General features: G+C 52.3%; 4 protein-coding genes across 4 annotated transcripts; 2 read left to right on the top strand and 2 right to left on the bottom strand.

The window, feature by feature from the left end:
• Positions 1 to 904: 904 nt before the first annotated feature.
• Positions 905 to 3,535, top strand: POX_g08884 (uncharacterized protein; the record flags this gene model as incomplete). Its single annotated transcript, XM_050117651.1, has 7 exons — positions 905 to 1,096; positions 1,146 to 1,379; positions 1,512 to 1,587; positions 1,669 to 1,871; positions 1,933 to 1,993; positions 2,044 to 2,402; positions 2,483 to 3,535. The coding sequence occupies 7 exons, from the start codon at positions 905 to 907 to the stop codon at positions 3,533 to 3,535; spliced, it is 2,178 nt and encodes a 725-aa protein (XP_049965795.1).
• Positions 3,536 to 3,921: 386 nt separating this feature from the next.
• POX_g08883 (uncharacterized protein) lies at positions 3,922 to 4,551 on the bottom strand (the record flags this gene model as incomplete). The annotated part of the gene is made up of 1 exon (XM_050117650.1): positions 3,922 to 4,551. The coding sequence occupies one exon, from the start codon at positions 4,549 to 4,551 to the stop codon at positions 3,922 to 3,924; it is 630 nt and encodes a 209-aa protein (XP_049965794.1).
• Positions 4,552 to 5,188: 637 nt separating this feature from the next.
• Positions 5,189 to 7,822, bottom strand: POX_g08882 (uncharacterized protein; the record flags this gene model as incomplete). Its single annotated transcript, XM_050117649.1, has 2 exons — positions 5,189 to 7,644; positions 7,774 to 7,822. 2 exons carry the CDS (start codon positions 7,820 to 7,822, stop codon positions 5,189 to 5,191), a joined length of 2,505 nt encoding a protein of 834 aa, XP_049965793.1.
• A 4,221-nt stretch (positions 7,823 to 12,043) lies between these two features.
• Positions 12,044 to 13,881, top strand: POX_g08881 (pH-response regulator protein palI/RIM9; the record flags this gene model as incomplete). The annotated part of the gene is made up of 4 exons (XM_050117648.1): positions 12,044 to 12,233; positions 12,314 to 13,571; positions 13,636 to 13,817; positions 13,877 to 13,881. 4 exons carry the CDS (start codon positions 12,044 to 12,046, stop codon positions 13,879 to 13,881), a joined length of 1,635 nt encoding a protein of 544 aa, XP_049965792.1.
• Positions 13,882 to 14,744: the final 863 nt, after the last annotated feature.

The raw sequence follows: 14,744 nt of genomic DNA, 5'->3' as shown, positions 1-14,744 counted from the left end.
AGGTGAGAACTCTCTCCTAAATAGCGCCCACCCATAACGATCAGAGCTGACCACGTCGCAACTTACTGATCCACTCGGACCATATCCTACATACACGAACCTCAACGCGGGGTAAAGGAACCTCGAGAGTGGATAATGTCTGGGGTAGATCATTAACGAGTACAATTATTAAAGTGGGACAGCACAGTCTACTTCTTCAATGGGGCAGCGCTATCGGGACAAGGCCATGCAAAGATGAACTGCCAAATGAGCGATACCACCGAAAAATCTTTTAAATAATTCGACAGTTCCTTTCATTTTCCTCGAGACAAATCGCTTCCACCCTTATGAGATAAAGCGGGCACTATCCCGCCTCCTCAAGGACATGGCCATGTGGGAAACAGGCTAGTGGTCGCATAGCCAACTTGAATGTCTCAAAGGAGGGTGGATGACCTCAAGATGGTGAGTTCTTGTAGCAATCGCAAGACTTGACCTCGTCCATTCAGAGCTAGGAAGCGGGCAATTGTGCAATCGTCAGACGCCGAACCATCTCAGTGAAGCATATCACATGCACACGGCCCGTGTCCCGGTCCGCCAATATTCAGCCACATGTGGAAAGTACGATAATTGAACCCGTTGACCTTTGACTGGTCCCATCCAAACGTACTGATAAGACTGACGATATCTTGTTCATGTCTCAATTGTTGATTGATTCATTCCAGGTAATCTCCGGAGGGCTCGATTTAGACAAAGATATTCAAATCAAGGATGTTGACAATATAATCTCTCCCCGTTTTCGTAAATCTAAAGCGGTCAAGTTTCTGCCGGCTGTTATCGCATATCAAGTTGTTGAAGTGTAGCTCAGAGCTTCCCAAAGTCGCAAGTCGCAATTCATCAACTCTAAACATGGCATCCCGTCGCCCAGATGAAAGTCGGCCGTACCTCGATCCCCCGGGAAGAGGATTTGCCCCACGAGATGATCGGGACGGCCGAATGTACGATGATCGCTCACGCTCACGCTCACGCTCGCCTGGCGGTACACGCTCCTCCCTACATGGCAATGGTCCTTGAGTTTTTGCTTGTGGCTCCGAATTCGAACCAAGCCTATCCTCCTGAAGTTTTTGAGTTGCCGCTAATGTTCTGAGCATTGACTTGGGGAATAAAAGACCACGCTCGCACACCTACGCAACGGACAACAGGCCGCAGGCGCGAATACAGCAGAGACGGAGATCCCGGAGCGCATTATGAGAGTCGAGACCGGGAGGGATATCGCCATCGATCACCGCCGCGTCGAGGAAGACAGGGCTACCGAGACCGGGACCGAGAGGGATACCGGTCGCCAGATTACAGCCATGGCAGAAGCTACAGCCGCAGCCGGAGCCCTCGTCGAGGGCACTCTGGTTTCGGCACAGAGAGCCGGGAGATTATGATGGAAGGATTTCCTGTGGATATGACGGAAGATGACGTGAGTTGCAAACTACAAATTTGTTGTGGAAGGACAGCATGTTGACTCTTTCTGTCACGACATATAGATTGGTGCGGAGCTTCACAATGCTTATCAGATCAGTGGATTGGAGGAGATCCGAGTAATTCGAGATCGCCAAACAAGTAAGTCAAAGAGACCCGTGATTGTCGTCAATTCGTGGATGTTTGTAGGTGAAATCCTATCCTAACAAACCCAATCTGCAGGGTTGTCACGACAATTGGGATTTCTGCGGTTCGCCTCTATCGATGATTCGCGGGCCTTTCTCGAGCAAAATCACCCTTTCATATACCTATACGGTCCATCTGCGGGGGAGAATGATCGAAGCACGAAGGTTCGCATCGCATACAGCCGAGAGAGAGAGGATAGGAACCGGGTCAAAACCGAAGCAGACTGGACTTGTCGCATGGTAAGAAGCTGTTTTGTGTTAAGAGATCGATGGGCGCTCTGTACTGATCCAGAGAAACCAGTGCGCCGTAGTCAATTTTGCGACTCGACCAAAATGTTTCAGGTGCAATGCTCCCCGTCCAGGTATGTTCATTCATTCAGGCATGGCACAGTCCAAGATGCTCACCAGCCAGGTCCAGAGATAATCCCCGTTGGCCCGCCGGGCGTTCCCCCGCCAAAGATCGCCAACAACGGTGACAATGATGCGGCGCCCGATAGCCAGCCGTCGCAATTCATTCTCTTGCGAGGGCTTGAATCGTCGGTGACCGAGGAGCTTTTAGCAAAGGGGGTTGCCAAACTTTATCGTCCTACCGCAGGCAACAACGATGCCCCTACATCAGCCAGCCAGAAAAAGGGTGCCAAAGTTGCCTCAACTACGGGAGATTCGAATCTAGGTGCTCGCGAGGGCTCCATTCGCCGCGTCCTGCTGGTTCGAGACCGGAAGACAAACGAAAGCTGGCGCTTTGGGTTCGCCGAGTTTGCCAATGTCTTGGTACGAAAAGTCGTTTTTTTTTTTACATTCCAATCCTGAAGCAGAGATTGGCTGATATGCTGACCAATATATGCCATTAGGATGCGCAAGCCGCCATTGCACGGTTGAATTCATTCGAAAAATTCACCATTTCGTCCAAACCCGTGTTAGTCAGCTATATTCACGCTGGTGTTTTTGTTCCGGTCATGGATCCAAATCCTAGTGCAGCTCAGTTCACCTTCAGCCCCTTGGCAAATCCCTCCGCAAAGCTTATGTATTGGGATGATGAGGGGTACGCGAGTGAGCTGATGCTTGCGTCGGGCGAAGAGAACGTTGAGCAAGACAGGCCAACAAGCGCAAAAGGCCCTGGGTCGCGAGAGCAAAGCGACGCCAAAGGCGCCCGGGATTCCGAGAAAGCGAAGAAACGGAAAGCTGAAGCCGCCGCGGGTGCGACCGCAAAGAAACTGGCTATGCCGTCTCAGTTACAGTTCTGGAGCAATCGGCATGCCGAACTTCATGGCATTTCCAAGGAGGGAACGGAGACGGCCGTGGAAGGTGAATTGGAAAAAGCCAATTCACTAGTGGATGCAAATGCTCCGCCAGCTCAATCATTCGCCGATCTCACTCGGAACTGTTGCTACCTTTGCATGCGGCAATTCAAGAGTTCTGCCAACGTCAACCGCCATGAACGTCTGAGCCAGCTGCACCGTGAAAACCTTCAAAATGAGGAGGCCAAAGCTCGTGGAATGTCGAAGCTGATCAAGCATGGTATCATTCCGCAGCCGGCTGAGTACCGTGACCGTGCACGTGAGCGTCGCCAGGCATTTGGTCGTGGCAAGAAGTCCGGTGCCCGCAATAAGGCCGCTGCACCCAAGGATGAGGAACCGGCGCAGACGACCTCCAAGGGTGCTTCTCTCCTGAGCAAGATGGGCTGGTCCGCCGGTTCTGGTCTGGGAGCAACGGGCACCGGTGTCACTGCTCCCATTGCAACGGAGATTTACGCGCAGGGTGTTGGTCTGGGTGCCCAGGGAGGTAAACTGGGTGATGCTGTGGAAGAGGCTGGCCGAAATACCAGGGGACGATATGATGAATTTTTGGAAAAGACTCGAGAGACTGCTCGACAACGGTACGATCAAATGAACCAGGGATCATAGCTTGCGGGCAACAGACGCCCGGTGACTAGCTTTTGAACGGTCGCAGTATTCTGTGCTCGAACCCAAGATTCAATACATCAAAATTGCATATCACATAGGCAGAGAAGTTCATTCATCTTTCAAAAAAGGACCACTGAGTGATAAAACCATTGCAGTCAACGCCTCAAGGCGATGCTCAGGTATATGAGAAAAAGGAAATCGCAAATGCGTACAATGTATACATGAGAGGAAGCCATCGATAAATGAGTAGAGTATGTCCAATGGCACGCAGGTCAAACGAGCACTTATGAGTATTTCTTTTTTTTTTTAAAAAAAAAAAATACCCCCCAAATGACGAAGGGGGAAATAGGCCGGCTCTCTTGTTTTTTCGAGGAGGCATATTGATTTCACTCATTTTCCCCACTTGACCCTGACGTCCGTTTTTTCGCCTTTTCCTTTTCCAATTGCTTCTCAAATCGATCTCCCAGCACACTCGACACCCACTCAACGACATCCTTTTCCAACTCATCGTCCGATTTCCCCGCCGCGGCATCATCCAATGAGCTACGCATGAGTTTCCGCATATCTTCCACCCCATTCACATTCAGAGCACACATGACACCCCCGGTAGCCATCATTCCGAACGAAATGACATTAAGCGTGGCCAAGTTCAGCGCCTCAAACGCCTCCATTGCTCCGTTCACGCTGGGTTGGTGGTATACCGAGCTGGAGTAATATGGAGGGATGCAGGCGAGTCGCTTTTTCAGACTGGCTCGACGGGTAACGAAGACGGAGAGTGCGAAGAATGCGATGCCGCCGTAGAAGAGTTTGAGGTTGGTATTGTCGGATCGGGTGGACGGTGGTGCTTGTGTTTGTGAGGCGATAGGCGCGGGGAGATTGGACCTTGACGAGGGTGTTGTGCGCTTCGACTCGTCATGGTGTGAAGCTTCTTGGTGTTGGATTTGTGATTTCTCAGGAGATGTTTGGGATTGAGGTTGGGAGCTGGAGTTGGAGCCCCAGCCGAAGAAGGAGAACATCGTTGAGTTGGAGAGTGGTGGGATTCGGGTCTCGTGAATGTGAATCAGTCTTTTTGACTTGACTGGGGTTCGAATTTGTGGTTAGAGTTAAGTGTAGCTTGATGCAAGAACGAGTTGCTTTTTTCGAAAGGTTTCTGGAATGGAAGGCGGATCTTTTACCAGTTGCCTCGGAGGTGTTGCAAGTGAAATGTTGACATACGAGTCAGCATCGTCTGACGGAGATGTTTGATGGGGCCGCAAAATTGCGGAGACGTCGATCCAGGGTCACGTGGCTTGGCGTTTTTCACGGTTCTGTCGTTTCAAGAGAATACCTCGACTCATAATACGCAGATGAAGGGCCCTCGGATAGCTCTCCAAAAAACACGACCCATCATTAATCTATCATTTTATCAAATCCATAATGTAAGAAAAAGGACAAGAGACATATCAAAGAGGGACCAAAATCCTAAAAGTAACGAGCCTGACTAAAGGCTGTCAAACATTAAACGTGGCGAGGATGAGCACATGCTAGCTGTTCAGTCAAATGGGGGCATAAAATTCAAAGAACGCTGCGAGACGACAACCCAATGTAATGTCATAATTCGTCAAGATCGTCAGGGTGAAAAGGGGCAGGTTGTATGCTTGCCAGAGGCAAATTCTAGAATTTCGTCGTTTCGGTCATAATCAACATATCGGCACGGCCGGGGCGATGGAAGCGATCAATGCCGAGGTGTTCTTTGCCATCGCGTCCGATGTAAACGCCAAAGCCGTACATGGGTAGCGTACGTTCTGAAGGTGGAGTAACGATGAGGCGAGTCACAAGGTCCGTCTTGCTGCGAGGCTCACGGAGTAGCTTGTCCGCAAGAAGGGGGGACTGATAGAGGAAGCTGATGAGATCGGCGAGGGTGGTGATATCGTGCGGGAGAAAATGGCAGCGGGCAGGCCAGATTGTGAGAAATGTGAGCGCGTACAGGGCACAAAATGCAATCAGGGCATAAAATGCCGGCATCAGGGAGGAGATGCGGATATCACGAGAATCTGGATACCAGAGTGCGATGAATACGCCCCCAGCTAGAATTGGAATGGCAATCGATACGGAGCTCATGAAAGACAGCCAGGCAACGCGAAAGTGTCGATTGATGATCGCCTGTAGCGACACTTGCATAGGTAGGGAGTAAGGGTATGCCAGAAGGAGACTCTGTTCTGCCGATGCACCTTTTGAAAGCTCAACAAAGGGCTGAACAGCACGGAAATACATGTCAATCGGCTGCAAGGCGAGGAAGAGAACATTTCCAATCAGAGCCGGAATGAAGCTGTAGACGAAATTTGAGGCCGAGAACGCAGTCGATGAGGGCAAAGTAGGCAGCTTTGGAGGAAAACCAGTTCGAATCGCGTTGTGTACAAAACTGACAACAACGAAGGCCACAAACAGAGCAAACACAAGAGTGGTCCAAATCAGAACAGACGGCTTACGAAGAAACCAGGGAATCCAGCGGTGCCGGACGAATGGAGAGTGGAGGTGATGATCAGATGAATCATTGGTGAATGGACCACTATGCTCCAGATCAAATCTCACTCTGGTCATTCCTTGAGGCTGTAAGTCCCGCATCTTCTCCGTCTGATGGAGAGAAGGTGTCCGATTTGGAGCGTCCACTTCACCGATGCCATAGAAGATGTCAGATCCGGGTTTTGCGGACAACTTCCAATAACCGAGGCGAACAGTGCGAGGATCCAGCGACTGTTTCACGGATGGAACAGTTTCAGAGTGCTCGTAGTCATGGAGAATGTTTGACCGCTGAATGATCGAGATCAAATCTGCCAGACTGATAGGGTCCCACATGAGGCCCGTCGATGCTCGAATGAATCGTACCACCAGGAGAACTAAGCCAATCGCCAGAAATCCGTATATTCCGACTAGAGTCCAGCCGACTGCCTCGACAGATGTCCATCGCCACACACCTTGCCCCTCAATGATGTAGTACTTGGCCTGAAACAGGCAGCTGAGGAGAGGAATAGCGAAAAAATTCGCCAACCAGATTGAGAACAGCGAGATTCCGAAAAGAAGCTCCCCCGATCGGAAGTGGGAGAAGTCAGGTAGAAGAAAATTCTTGGGAAGCACAGATAACCCTTGCAAGACCGATCCGCGTGGTCGTGCTGATGCCATAATTGCAAATGGAGAAATCCGATACAGTGCGGCCTGCACAACAAAGCTCCAGATGATGATCGGGGCGGCCAAAATCTGAGGAAGAAACTGCATCACAAAGTAGCGGTCACCTCCTTGGCCTTCATAGTCCCACAGCCCCTCATGTTGAGAAGACCAGACATTGCAAAACACCACGCCCGCAATCATGAGCAGCCCGCAGAAAATTAAGCACAGCAGAGCCCATGGCTGAAGGACAAGGGGCATATAGTCGAGAGGCGGGTACTGAAGACTTTCCTCGGGTGGGCCGACGGCGAGAAAAGATTCTGGGTCAACGGAGTCGGGCCTTTGAGGCAGTGCTTGAGGGGACGGCGATGTCAAATTTCCGGGTCTCGGTGGTGTAGGAGTGTACCGGATGGGAGTGCGCGCACGGGTGAATTGTCCCAGCCCCTGATCCCACACCAGCCGATCGTTTGGAAAGTCTTGATTGGTCGAGATGGAGTCGTGTCTCTGAAGAACACCCGCTGCTCGATCGCGAGTCAGTTGGTCGATGGCGAAGCGGACGTAGGGCGAGTCATCGAGCCCGGGAGTCGGTGCTGGGCCAGCGTAGTCCGCCGCGATTCGCCTGACTGTGTCATCCGACTTCGGACTCAAGCGTGCAAATCTGTCGGCTCCAAAACGCACGGTACTGCTTGTACCTGGACGAGGGGATTCAAGTTCTTGTTGAGCAGGTCGGTGGGGTTGAGGATGGTATGGATCCGAATGAGGCATGACCTGAGGCTGTAGATACTCGGCCCGCGGGACTGTAGGAGATGACGCCTGAGAGGACTGATGCGACTCTGCAGTCTCAAAGCGCATTGCTGTGAGATGGCTGTCCGGATTACTTGATGTGGAGCGGTCTGAAAAGGAATAGTAGTCGTCCGAGGCAGCGATCGATTGTCTAGAGCCTGTCCGAGAGACTTGCGGTCGGCTTGCTGCGCAAGAGTCAATCAATGGTCAAGTCAGAGAGACTGGTCGAGCACGTTTCTTGTGAAGGATCAACCCATCCTGTGCGGCTGATGGGAGACTTTTAACCATATCACGAGGCTCGGGCTGGTACTTACTGTTGACGTTACGCAGGCTGAAGTTTGGTGCAATCGATTGATCCGTCATGGCGGCCGGGGACTGGGATTTAGCTTCACGTGTCTTGAATTATCTCACTCTGGAAGCATTCCCAAGAGAGCCGATGGTTCTCGAGTGCAATATGAGTCTCCTAGGGACCTGGGCTGGAGCCCATGAGGGCTTTTGTTTGGGATCGCATCGCAGGGGTGGGCTGTCTCCCAGCCTCCCCCAGCCACCCAAACGATGAGGCTCCCACCTGTAGGCCAATAAGGAGAGCTAAGACATAAGGTCGCTGGCATGGCCTCTCCTTCTCTCACTTCTCTAGTGCCATGAGACTGATTCAATGTATTGACTCGAAAGGAGGTGGAGTGCAGTCGGTCTGACGTTTCAGTTTGATGGAGCTGCTGAGGCGTGTGACGGCCCGATCCCGCCCATCCACATTCCGATCGCACTGGGTCCTGGGTTAATCAGGCTCTGGCTTGATTCCTCGGTAAGTATGAGCAGAGAGAACACTCGAAACATGCTCATGATCCATAAGATACTGGTGTGATCATCTCACGTCCTGTGAGATAAATCTAGCTACCCAAATCATCGCATCCTGTTGTAGTGCGGCATTTCGATATAGATTCGGTTCGAACCGATCTGGCGATGCCGAGTCATGACTGCAGGAACCAGCACACTCCAACTCTTCAGGTCTAGGGGAGATGTCTCTCCAATCATTGCTGGGAAAGGTCTCACGTATGTCTCTTTGTCTTTTTTGCAATCAAAAGTTAGGATATTCAAGGTTATTTCCACCCCCTTGCTGGCTTGACAGGGGCTGAACGGTCCGTCTGGCGGTGGCCAGGTCAAGTCTGAATCAAACGCTGAAAACACGAGGCGAGGGAGGATTTATCATTGACATTCGAATAGCTACTTATTATGATGCTGCTCACTTGAAGTTTGACTCAAAGAGAAAAGCAATTTGGAAATGCCAGCATAAGACGGGCTGAGGATTTACTACCTGCAGCCCGTGGGTTGACTTGAAAAGAGTGCGACAACCTCGTGACTTTACAATCTTTGCAGAACTGAGGAGATAAATAACCTTATTGATGTCAACGGGCAAGCTCGTGAGGATCCGTGCATTCATCGTTTATGTCAGCTGTTGGACCCAGATCTCATCCTCTCTCACATACACCTGGTTGGGTATCGAGCTCGTCCATGGTCTCGCTCTTGCTGCATGGGAGGCACACCATCTAACCTCTCATCTACTCAAAGTCAACGATGAGCAACTTCTGCTTTCGACGATAAAAGAGCCGACGCTTGTATCACACGGCCGTCCTTGAAAAGCGTGTGATCGCCTTCTGTCAAAGAAGTCAACACAAGAGCATGTGCTAACAATCTCTTTGCGACTTTGGAGTTCCCATCGACTCGTCATCGATCGGCCCGTCCACCCCTATCAAATTGGGGTACTACTTTGAATTTTATTTAAGCCTTCTCCCCGCATGAGTTTAGAGAGGATCAATGGGAGCACGGATCCAGAAACTGCGAAGATGGCAGGGGGTTGCCGTTCATTGGCGTCGCTATTCAATAACCGAGCGAGCCGTCTTTCTCCCACAGCGACACTAAGGATGAGCTTGGCAACCCCAGTATACTTGCCAAGGGGGAGCTGTGATAGCGTGACGGCCAGCACGCAGGTCAAAGAGCTTCAGCCTGAGTAAGTTCTCCCTTGGGTTCGATCGTATCCGTGTTACGTTGATGCGAAACGCTATCGACGCTCAGTGAGTCTCGCGAAGAGAGGCGACCTCGCTGACCAGTGTCCACTGGTCCAGATACAGGGTCGACCAATGCATCCTGACACTTTAATCCTCGTAAGCCGGCACTGCTTGTTGGCATAGACCCCCAGGCTCTGGCAAGTGTATCTGCCGAGAAGCAAACTCAGTGCGAGCTCGCAGGTTTATTCAATAGTCCGTGAGCGGGGCTGGACAGCCACCGGAGATTGCGCGAATCCATTCTTGCTTTCATCCGATTTAGTGCCTTGGTCCAAGCCTGAACTGCCTCTCACTGATGGGATCAACGCCCGCAAGGATCCCCTCCAGCCCCCACTTGAGCCACTTCTCCTCGTGGACCCTGAATGGGGGTGTCGGCTCACAGATTCATGGCCTCCAACTTTCTCGAGGCCCTCTTTCATTGTGCCCACTGAGCACTGCTCAGTGAGCTACATGTCTGGTCAGGAGATTGATTTAAAAGAAAACACCAACCGCCTGCGATGTAGAGACTTCACTTTGCTCTGGAGTGGGTTCGACTCTCAAACAGCCAGAATTTCTCTGTTTTGGGTGGTGCGGGTCACGCTGTGGTCTTGTCCAAGTCTCCGCTCTGCTGTACGAAGCTTCTGCGGAGATTGCTGGAGGAAAGACAAGAATAATCAAGCGCTCAATGGCGGAGTGTTCAATCAGGTATCTCTAATCTTGCCGTGGGATGTGGGCTTTTCGAAGTCTAGATTGAAGTCAAAAGCTACAGCCGGGGGGAAGGGGGGGGGGGGGGGGGGGGGTAAATACGCCAAAAACTCTCCAACTGCCATCGTCCCGGGTTGTGGAAATTGGCCCGCCCGTGCCCTGCTCCCTCGTCCACGAAGCTACCGCTGAAACTCCGATAGGTGGTCTCAGGAGGTTCAACTTGCTTGTTCATGTCGTAGCTTCAGGTTCTGGTAACTTGGCAAGTGCTTCCGTGGCCCAGAAGTTTCCACTTGCGCACCCCATGTGCGCTAGTAGTTTGGCCGCTCGGCAACTCTGGTCGACCACAGCCGTCGAATGGAGAACCGGCGGTGGAGGGACGACATGACCCAGCACGTACACGTGAATACTGGAGCACCGTACTGATTGCGACGCCCAGTTGCTCCGAGGGTGTTGGCTTAGGGAGATTCATGGTCAAGTCTTGGAAGTTGGTTGAAAATAGGCCTAGGTTGCTTCGCTTCAGACGTATGAGTCTGTAGGGTGTGGAGATAAGAAAGTACTAAATTTAGCGAGCGAGACGCATGTACGTGCTGTACAGATGCTGCCTGGCCCTTGGACGTGATCTACATACACTTTTAGCAGGGCAATAGCGCAGTGGCATTCAAAGGTCCTATACGAGTTGGTGGCGGTGGACAATGCCACTCGAGCTACTTGACTGATCACGTTGCTAGAAGATTAGTACCCAGTCCGGTTAGGAGGGGGCACTCTATGTATCGACCAACTTTGCTGGTTTGGTCTACTAGTCGACGATCTCGAGTTGGTTGTAAGGAAGAATAATCATTCAGCCTCGAGATGACATCTTCGATTCAAATAGTCTGGCCTTGTCTAAACAGGCCCTTACCAGTACACAGCCACGTCAGCATATCATTACATTCGTACATTCAAGACTGTATGATTGTCGATGGCGAGTACTGCCTCTTCCAGGAACAACGAGTACTTGCCTGAGGTATCCAATACGTAGACCGGACGAAGTGCAGTTTCGGTCTGCAGTCGCGATTCAAGTCACGAGCGCTCACGGGATACTCGGCTGCAAATGCTCCCTTCATCACCCAACTGAACCTTTTGATAAGAAAGACTTGGACGCTCTTCAACCTCACAAGATTCTCCGTCGCAGGGATGCGCCACAGGGAGCGTCAGAATGGCTGAGAGACTCGTACTCATAGCCTCACACTGCCACCTTCGTCCACTGAACCGAACTTTGAAGTACCCTTGACCGGCTGACTGTTGCTGCCCCCCTCGGGCCACTGCAACACTCCCCAGAGTTTCAAAGTTCCACGGTTTTGCCTGCGTCTTTTCGCCTCCGCAACGGGCGCCGGCTGCATGACTCCATCGAGACTAACTCGTCTTAATGGGCTTATCATCCCAGAGCGCACATCCTCTCGTTAATCTATTTTTCATCTCCTGCCTTACTGCTCCAAGAGCTTGCCTTGACTGGGTCATCCTAGGCCTAATTCTTCACTAGCCTTAGCTTGCCTTTGCGTTCCCCTCACGGTCATCCCTCACGCCTTGACTGGCTGCTTTCGCAACCTCCTCATTCTAGTCTCGTTCCCTTTCACTCTTTTTCTCTCTCTCTCGGTCCAGCGGCCTCCGTTCTAATCTCCGTTCACATCCCTTCCTGATTGGGTCCCGGCTGGCCAGACAGTCATTACCCTCATGCAGCAATAAAAGTACTCCTTTTGCCTCAACTACAACGCGCGCCCACACGTGTGGAACCTCCTCGTTCCTTTATCCTGGGTTGGGAGTCGCATCAGTCGAGGGTCAGCTCACGATCGTTCGACTCACCATGTTGCTCAAACCCGCGACACCGCTGACCATCTTGCTCTTCGTCGCATTTGCCCTCTTGCTGTTATCATGCCTCTCCACCCCCATCATCAAGGGCATTCCCCTGGCCACCTTTAAAAACGTTGACTATGGTGTCTTTGGATACTGCCAGGGCAATCAATGCACCAAGATCCACGTGGGATATACTGGGAGTAAGTCGCGCGTGCGCACTGTGAAGCGTCCCCGCCGGTTGCACGTGAGCTCGTCGCTAATTTAGTCGGACCTGGCACAGATAACATTGACAGCACCGGCAGCGACTTCAATCTGCCCTCTAGCACTCGAAAGTCCCTTTCGTCCATCCTCATCGTTCACCCCGTCGCGGCTTTCCTCACTCTGGTGTGCCTTTGTCTTGCGGGAGCTGCGCACTTCCACGGGCCCTCCCATTCGCCACGATATCTGCTGGCGCTCTTGATCTTGCTGTTGCCTACCCTTTTGGTGACACTGCTCGCTTTCCTCGTCGATATTCTGCTGTTTGTGCCACATTTACGATGGGGGGGATGGATAGTCTTGGCGTCCACCATCATCCTAGTCTCCTGCGGAGTCGTGACCTGTGCCATGCGCCGCACGCTTGTCAGTCGAAAGGCGCGAAAGCGTCGCATTGCTGAGAATGCAGAGATGAGTGGTGAAAACTACTACAACCGCCAGAACGCAGCTGCCGCGGCTGTAGCTACGGTGCCCATGGTGGCCGAGACCAAAGAACCCGCCATGTCGACCTCCCCGACCCCTGATTCCGGTCCAACATTCGCCTCCTTCCGTACCGACACCCGGACGAGTGACGACGATCGCACTCCCCTGAATGAGTATCAAAACGTGCCCGGTCCGCAGGACGCACTGCCATCTGGTAATCCGTATCCCGATGGCCACGGTTCTCCGTACCGTCCGCAAGAGGCGCCAAGCATGCTCCCGTCGGGTCCTTACGGCCATCCGCAAATGATGCGCAATCCATCCGACCCTCGATTACGACCCCAGTACTCGGACGGTAGTATGGGCTCCCGGCGTGGGGGCGGTCCCCCTGGCTTTATTCCGCGCGGTCGAGGAGGATACCCGCCTCGGGGAGGATATGGTCGGGGTGGTCCCTATGGGGGACCGCCCAGAGGTCCTCCCGGTGGCCGAGGTGGCTACATGGGAGGGCCAATGCCACCGCGCGGTCGAGGTGGGATGATGCCTGGCCGTGGAGGACCACGTGCTGCCCCGGGGTACTCGGCTGGTCTCAACCGCAGTGTTGATTCGTATGGGCGGCCGACAGATGGTTACTTCCCACCAGGGCCAGGGTCGGGCGGTCCTATGCGCGCACCTTCTCCGGGGGCTATCGGCATGGCTGTGTCGCCCGAATCAGTGGGGCATGCCATTGAGATGCAGCCTCAAACGCGCCGGCCAGAGGCATATGGCTCAGATCCATCATTACCCAATGATCCCTCGCCTCACGCCCTTTCCGTAGATGGTGCCCACGCTCCGCTAGAGAGTCCGTCTAGCGTCTATACCCCTACTGAGTAAGTTCCTCTATCCTGAACTACGTCATCTTCCGGCCACTTGACTGACCGCGCGCTTTGCTAGGTCCTACGTGCCACCTCGAGCAGAGTGGAACATGTCGCCACGGCCACCCCAACCGCCTGTGCACCACACCGGTCAAGGCTCTACCAACTACTATGAAGATGTTGATCCTCGTTTTGCCCAACGGCCTTCGCCGCAGCCTTCGTCATCGCTTCCGCCCTCTTTGACACCCGGAAGTGGTCATTGTGAGTCTCACTTGCGGGAATGAGATCTTCAGAATGACTCTTGCTGACAGTTTAAATAGTCTAATGAAGGAAGCTTTGCAATGTTTATAACTCACGGCTGTTTTCTCGCTTGCGATACCCTTACCTTTCTCTTTTTTTTTTCTCCGTTTGGCTTCTTTTCTGTCCTTCCCATCTGCGTCGAATCCTCCTGGGACCAACAGGCCGGTTTTTTTTCGCTTTTGAAACTACGTCGGCGCAGGTCATGCACAAGAACGTTGCTTCTGGCGTCGCAATCATATTGATTTGACGGTCTGTATTCTAGTGCTCTTGCCTTGGCCGCACTTTTTCGTGTCACAACCTGACTCTTTCTGTCAATGAGCCTGACGGGAAGTTCTTATTGCATTGTGCGTCCCTGATGACACACCAGCAGACTACCTTGGTTTGAGTATTTCCCTGCGTTTACTGCAATCATCAACTTGTACAGAAAACTGTTGATGTGGCTCAAATACATATCCTCTTTGTGCTTTTCGTCCATCTCCTGTATTCCCACTTCTTCCTGGCTCGTGCCAGCCACTTCTGTTCAAGGTGACGCCAACTAGTGGATTATGGCACTATATGTCACCAATTTCAGCTTCTTGATCTTTTTTTTTTCGTGAAACACGGATGCATTCGCATAGATTCGCTTTCACTTACTCTACAATTATCGGATCCCTTCAAATTGAATATCCCAATCTAAGCCTCCCATCAACCTTCATCGAGTATGGCTGAGTAGCCTCGTTTTGCCTTTTGGCGTATTTTCACGTGACATGATGTCATGAGTCTGGCCCCCCAGCCCCGGACTGGCGCCTCCATGTGCGCCGTTGACATAAAGCTTGATCGTTTCGAGGCCATGCCACCAAGAATTCCGGCGCTGATTCGGCGCACGGCCTGTACAAACCGTCTCTAGGC

Source organism: Penicillium oxalicum, chromosome VII, assembly GCF_001723175.1.
Source record: "Penicillium oxalicum strain HP7-1 chromosome VII, whole genome shotgun sequence".
Taxonomy (NCBI): domain Eukaryota; kingdom Fungi; phylum Ascomycota; class Eurotiomycetes; order Eurotiales; family Aspergillaceae; genus Penicillium; species Penicillium oxalicum.
Note: the sequence above shows the minus strand (reverse complement) of the source record. Positions and strands in the feature narration are given on the sequence as shown.